Source organism: Parambassis ranga, chromosome 10, assembly GCF_900634625.1.
Source record: "Parambassis ranga chromosome 10, fParRan2.1, whole genome shotgun sequence".
Classification (NCBI taxonomy): Eukaryota; Metazoa; Chordata; class Actinopteri; family Ambassidae; genus Parambassis; species Parambassis ranga.
Window position 1 is genome coordinate 541944 of NC_041031.1, and position 6088 is coordinate 548031.

At 43.9% G+C, this 6088-nt stretch overlaps 1 protein-coding gene and 1 long non-coding RNA gene across 5 annotated transcripts; one reads left to right on the forward strand and one right to left on the reverse strand.

The window, feature by feature from the left end:
• The first annotated feature begins 365 nt into the window (after nt 1-365).
• On the forward strand, nt 366-5194 carry sil1 (SIL1 nucleotide exchange factor). Of its 4 annotated transcripts, none has more exons than XM_028417005.1 (12): nt 366-478; nt 627-884; nt 1503-1647; nt 1764-1869; nt 1952-2054; nt 2163-2249; nt 2904-2999; nt 3144-3265; nt 3852-3948; nt 4030-4194; nt 4268-4432; nt 4507-5194. In XM_028417005.1, the coding sequence occupies exons 2-12, from the start codon at nt 780-782 to the stop codon at nt 4702-4704; spliced, it is 1389 nt and encodes a 462-aa protein (XP_028272806.1). In that variant the 5' UTR covers nt 366-478; nt 627-779; the 3' UTR covers nt 4705-5194. The 4 variants fall into 4 exon arrangements, with proteins under 4 accessions (XP_028272806.1, XP_028272805.1, XP_028272807.1 ...); XM_028417004.1 differs by having other exon boundaries at nt 404-478; nt 693-884; XM_028417006.1 differs by having other exon boundaries at nt 405-478; nt 623-884.
• LOC114443098 (uncharacterized) lies at nt 1642-3856 on the reverse strand. The gene is made up of 3 exons (XR_003671404.1): nt 3728-3856; nt 2391-2607; nt 1642-2228 (listed from the first exon to the last, which is right to left on the reverse strand). It is a non-coding gene; the product is annotated as an uncharacterized LOC114443098 (long non-coding RNA).
• Nucleotides 5195-6088: the final 894 nt, after the last annotated feature.

The window sequence follows — 6088 nt, forward strand, 5'->3', positions numbered from 1 at the left end:
CAGCCGGTTTTTGTGCAGATTACTACAACCAAAAGTGCTGCACAGATGACTGAAAAGATAATAATAAGCCTGAAATAACAAGAGTCTTATGATCCTAAAATCAGATTAAATTCAAAGTTAAATTAGAATTTAAAAAAAATTTAATAACTTCTTCCTCAACAATCAAACCATAAATGGAGACCACCAATAACGTGGTAGGTAATGTAATAAAACAATGGAAATCCAAAAATAAAACAGAAGTTACAATTACAACAGGGCCCTAATAAAACATTGATAGACCTTTTTGACAGACGCTCCACGCCAGCAGGTGGCAGCATTACCCAGTGTGCTGTAAATTACCACTGCTTGCGTCACACAGAAGACTGCTCACGTGGACCAATGAGAGTTGGATAGAAACAAAGTGACAGCATCCTTCAGATGTGTGCGGGAACGTGCACTGGTTGCGGACACAGTTAGTAGTTCCCTCTAATATAAACAGGTGAGTGTATGCTTTAACATTAAATGAACATTTATGCTAACTTAAATTCGTCAGACGTCATCCTAGCTAGCTGTCTTTAGACTTATTACAATGATTATAATAAAACTTTGTTGTTAATGTGCCTCATTCTACCGTTTTTACAAGCTAGTTAGCCATCAGGTCCCAGTACCTCTGAGCAGAACGCTAGCAAGCCAGACTATGTTCATGGCTGCAGGTGGAGTCCGCCGGCCACGGTAGACCCAGGTCTGGCTGTCTGCTCTACCGCTGACGTATCGGTGTGGTCTCCAGTGTTCCAGTCGCCATGAAGCCGACGTGCTGTGGCGGGGCGTCCTTCAGCTGCCTGCTTCTGGCGGTCCTCCTCCTCCTGCTGCATCTCAGTCACATCACCAGCATTCTGGGCCAAAACGTGAGCTCTCCATGATACACTTCTGTCTGCAGTGCTTTTATCTAAAGTTACCTTGAATCTAAGCAGATGAGATGTTATTAAAATCATATGGTTTTGATGTGATGTCTTAAATGTTGGCACAGTGAAACATTTCAGTCAATCTTTAATCATCTCTATTTGGCCATGGGTGTTTTAATAGTATACTTGTTTGATAGAAGTTTGATAGTTTAGCAGTCCACATGGAAACATATCCTTCCATTCATCCCATCTTCTAACTGCTTGTCCGGGGCCGGGTTGTGGGGGCTGCAGCTCTTCCGGGGGAATCTCGAGGAGCTCCCAGGCCAGCCGAGAGACTGCAGTCTCTCCACTGCGTCCTGGGTCTCCTCCCTGTGGGACATGCCCGGAACACCTCCCCAGGGAGGCATCCAGGAGGCACCTGAAACAGATGCCGAGCCACCTCACCTAGCTTCTCTCGATGTGGAGGAACAGTGGCTGAAAACATACATAAATCTATTTTTTAATCTGACAAAGAAAGAGTCATTGGAAGAATCATAGGTCTACCAAACACGTAGATTTAGGAAAATGCAAAAAAAAATATTTAAACCGAGGATACAGTTCACTTTCTTTTTGTCTGTGCAGACTGAAGGTGCTTTAACTGTGGTGGAGAGTGAGGAAGAAGAGGGAGTTGGTAATGTAGAGGCTACAGTTGATGATGATGATGGTGATGAAGAAGGAGATTTAGAGGTGGTCCAACCTAATGAGCTGTGGCAGACACTCAAACCAGGTAATGTATACTTGGCTTTAATCTGATAGTTCACCAAGACTGCACGAATACTGACATTTAATCAATCCATTTGCAACACGTCTCAGGATGCATCTTGTGTTTGTGTGTGTGCACAGGCCAGGCAGTGCCGGCAGGTTCCCACGTAAGACTGAATCTACAGACTGGTGAGAGGGAGGTCAGGCTGGGAGAGGAGCAGCTGAAATACTGGACACAGGAGCACAGGTGCTGGTCCACCTGTTTGCATCTAACAGCAAACAAAGAACATGGAGGTTGGAGCGTCTGCAGTAACGGTCTTTGTTTGCAGGGACAAAGAAGACAGCCGGTCCTTCAGCCACGATGAGCTGGAACAAGCCATGAAGAAGATAAAGGAGGACCTCAAACTTAGCAGCCAAGACACAGACCGACAGGTATGAGGTCTCATTAAACACACGGAAAGCAGTCAATACCTTGATGGTGGATTTTTAGACAGGGCGACAAGACATAAGGCCACAGTGTCACCTGCTGTGTGTCTGTAGGAGTCTGTGGCATCCAAGTATCGTCCTTTGGAGGAGTTGAAGAGAGACATGGCTCAGCTGGAGATGCTGGTGGAGACAGATGTTCAGGTTGGATCATGTTTGGTTGACTTTATTCATCATTCTTGACACATTTATTGTTTTTCAATGGAGAGTGGGCGTATGGTGAACATTGTATGAGCTTTTAGGAGCTATATAATATTCTAGTAAAGATTATGAGTGTCTTCCTACTTTTCATTAACACACTTAGTGCAGTGGCCACAGAGCACAAAGAAGTCCGTGTCTGGGACGTCCAGAAAGTGGTCCGTAGCAGCAGCTATACCATCATTTTTCAAAACGATGACTTGGGTCTTCAGGAAGTAGTCTGATGGTGTCAGTATTTGTGAATCGGATGGAATACTGGTACATTAGTTTCTGCTGGGACAGCCTGACGTCTTCGAGGATTTACCTGCTTAAAAAATAGACCAATGTATCAGTCATTTCCAGACAGAGTGACACTGTTTACACTGTGTTTATCAGAATGAATGATTTGCCCTCTCCATGTGTACTCAATAAAACACTTTTAGGATTGTACATTAATTGGAATATAATATACATTGTATACCATCAGTGTTATTAACAAAGCAGTTACAAACAAGCCTAAACCTATTCCAAAGCTACCAGTCAGTCAGAATTCTCACTGACAGCTAGTCTCTAATATGTCTTGATTTTAATTTATGTTATTGTCTATGTGTTGTTGTCTAGATAATGAGACGCTTGCTGGACCAGTTCAACAGCAGCAACACAACTACTGAGCAGAGACTGAGCATCCTGCAGGAGCTGGAATATCTAGTGCATCAGGTACCTGCATACATAGCTACAGTAAAGATGTGATCCCTTTTAGATGGAGAGAATCTTTGAATCCATGCTCTGTGCCTTTCACCTTCGGTAATACAGAAAGGTATTACCGCAGTTATATGCAGTAACTGTTATCTTGTGTTGTAGGTGGATAATGCTCAGACTCTGTGCTCGATGGGGGGTCTCCAGTTCATTCTAGAAGGTCTGAACAGCACTGACTCCAGATTACAGCAAAGCTCTGCCTTTGTCCTGGGATCTGCTTTGGCTAGGTACAGATATCAACAGCCACCCATCCATTAGTGAAGAGAGTAAAGATGGGGGCTGCTGGAGTCCTTATTATAGGGTACAGAACCTAAAACATTTGGGCTGTGAGACAGGTTCCAAACAGCTGCATGTCCATGTAAGGCTAAACCCATATGGAGGATTTTAAATGCAAACACATGGTGAAGCATTTTTTATAAGTACCCCGCATTACATGTAGTTTAACACTATGTTCCTCACTCTGATGCTCACTGTGAGCTTCTGCAGGTCATTTACCATGTCTGCATGCAGTAGGTTGCTGCATGTGATTGTGGACCTAATGAGGTGAGAGTATTAGCGGTGTGAGCTCTGCATTCTCTCCTGACAGCTTGACTCTTCAGGGCAAAACTCCTAACTTACTGTAAAACCTATAAATGAAGACTAATGGTTGTAGTGGTTCTTCTGCACATTTCACATGTTGGAAAACCTACCCTGCTTATGCTCCACCTGGGAAACTTCATCACCATAGGATAGCATTCGGTGTATTTGTCACATAACTTTCAGTTATGTTTAAAAGGCTCACTCTGCGTTAGCATCACTGTGTTTGTCCTGCAGTAATCCAGCAGTTCAGGTGAAGGCTGTGGAGAGCGGCGCTCTGCAGATACTGTTAACCACACTGGCCACTGCACAGACACTCCAGGTCCAAAAGAAGGTACGTTTAGCCACACATTGCTACTTACTGCCAGAAATGTGTTTACATTTTAGCTGTGAACTTTGTCTGTTCTCCCGTTAGGTCCTGTTTGCAGTGGCCTCCCTCTTACGCAATTTCCCCTACGCACAGCGCCACTTCCTGTCACATGGTGGGCTGCAGGTCTTGTCGGATCTGTTTAGGGTCGATGAGGGAGGAATTCTGCGCACGCGTATTGTGACCATGCTATATGACATGATCAGTGAGAAGGTACAACAAAGTCTATGATCATGATATTTTAAAAACAAATCAAAGTCAGTTATGCTGACCTCCTCCTCTCCAGGAACTGATCTCTCAGGCACATTTGGACCCAGTCCTGGATGCATCCCATGAGGAGCGGGTGCGTCAGTACTCTGAGGTGTCTCTGCAGCTGGAGCTTTTGGAGAAGGGATGGTGCAGTCTGGTTCCACAGCTGCTGGAGTCTGCTGATCATGACTACAGGGAGAAGGTGGGCTGATTGGTATATTGTAGGCGAATATTTAAAAAGCTGGCTCAACAAATGGCACATGCCCTTTTCTGCAGGCTCTCCGGGCTTTGCTGGCGATGGCTCCTGTGTGTTTAGATCAGTACCGATCAGACAGCTCACTGCTGGGCTCCTTGCTGTCTCTCAGGGATCAGTACCAGGCAATTGTTCAATCAGAAATGATTCTAGGAGAGGAGAACAGCTACTTTGCAGAGATTGTAGAACTAATAGATTCACTGCAAGTCAAAATGAAATGACCAGACATTTTATCTTCCAATGCAAAGAGGTGGAGACACATGTGTCTGTGGAAATGACACAACCACTCATCAACTGCTTGATCAACTAGGCAGAGAGTCTTCAATATACTGCCTGCGTACAAAGAACGAGGAACACACCTCATGGCACCGATGTTGAGCTGCCCTTGTGCATGATGGCTTGATGGTTACAGTGTGACTTAACCAGCAGAATATTCAATGGTGGTCTTAGAATGTTTGGCATAAGTGGAATGTATGGGGCAGCTGTCAGTGGGATTTTCTTCTGGACTTTAGTCTATGTTTAGCTGGAACCAGGGCAACACCCATATAAAACAATGATCAGACATAGTAACTTGGTCCAAACACTCAAACTCAAATTTATTGTAATTGAATCCCAAAACAATCCAGAAAAATAACCACACTTTTACCAACAGCGACCCTGTAATGTTTACTTTGTGTTGTTAATTTAAAAATAAATTAATTTTCTATGGAACCAATGCTGTTCTGTTCATGTATTCTAGTCACTGCATGATATTTTTTTATATAAAAAATATCTATATATTTAGTTTGTCATTAGGGCCCGAGCACCGAATGGTGCAAGAGCCCTATTGAAACCCTTAGGATTATTTTTTTTTTTTTTTCTTTCCCCCCCTTAGATCGCATTTTTGGGGGCCTTAACATGCCCAAAAACTCACCAAACTTGGTAGAAAAATTCATTCGCCCGAAAAATTTTGAAATTTGCTGACGTTTGAAATGCACATATAAAAATGGCTCTATAGCGCCCCCAACACGTAGCCCCGCTGGCCAGTTTGACACAGGATCATGAAAATTAGCACACATGTGTATCACCTCAAGACGCACAAAAAAGTCTCTTGGACCCCCCCTCCAAACCCAACAGGAAGTCCACCATTTTGACTTTTTCTGTAATTTTTGGCGATTTCTGACCCTGCTTCAAAACTTTTCACGCCTCACATACTTCATGCAATTGAGCTGAAATTCACTGTGTCCACTCAGGACACCATAGGGAATAGACGCATTCCAAAACTCTTTCAAAAGTGTTACCGTGTGGTGGGGGAGTGGCCTCAAAGTTGACCATTCGCCATTACAAAGGAACTCGCTGTGTTTTATGCAGTACTACCCATATACTTTATGCAATGTGGACAAAATCTTACAGTACTGCTATGGACCTGAGTCTGAACAGATATATATGCTAATAGGATGATACGGTCATAGCGCCACCTACTGGTAACAGGAAAGTTTGGTTGTAAACATGTGTTTATTGTATATCTGTGGAAATGAGAGGAGGAGAGCATAGGACAGGAGAGTATAGGAGACAAGAGCATAGGAGAGAAGACTGCGATGACCCCGCGGATCGCAAGGTGCGCGA

What these genes read in the sequence shown, in the direction of transcription:
- sil1 (XM_028417005.1), top strand. Translation starts at nt 780, where the DNA reads ATGAAGCCGACGTGCTGTGGCGGGGCGTCCTTCAGCTGCCTGCTTCTG. An exon ending in CCAGCATTCTGGGCCAAAAC is followed by an intron (nt 885 to 1,502) that starts GTGAGCTCTCCA and finishes TTGTCTGTGCAG; the next exon opens with ACTGAAGGTGCTTTAACTGT. An exon ending in GTGGCAGACACTCAAACCAG is followed by an intron (nt 1,648 to 1,763) that starts GTAATGTATACT and finishes GTGTGTGCACAG; the next exon opens with GCCAGGCAGTGCCGGCAGGT.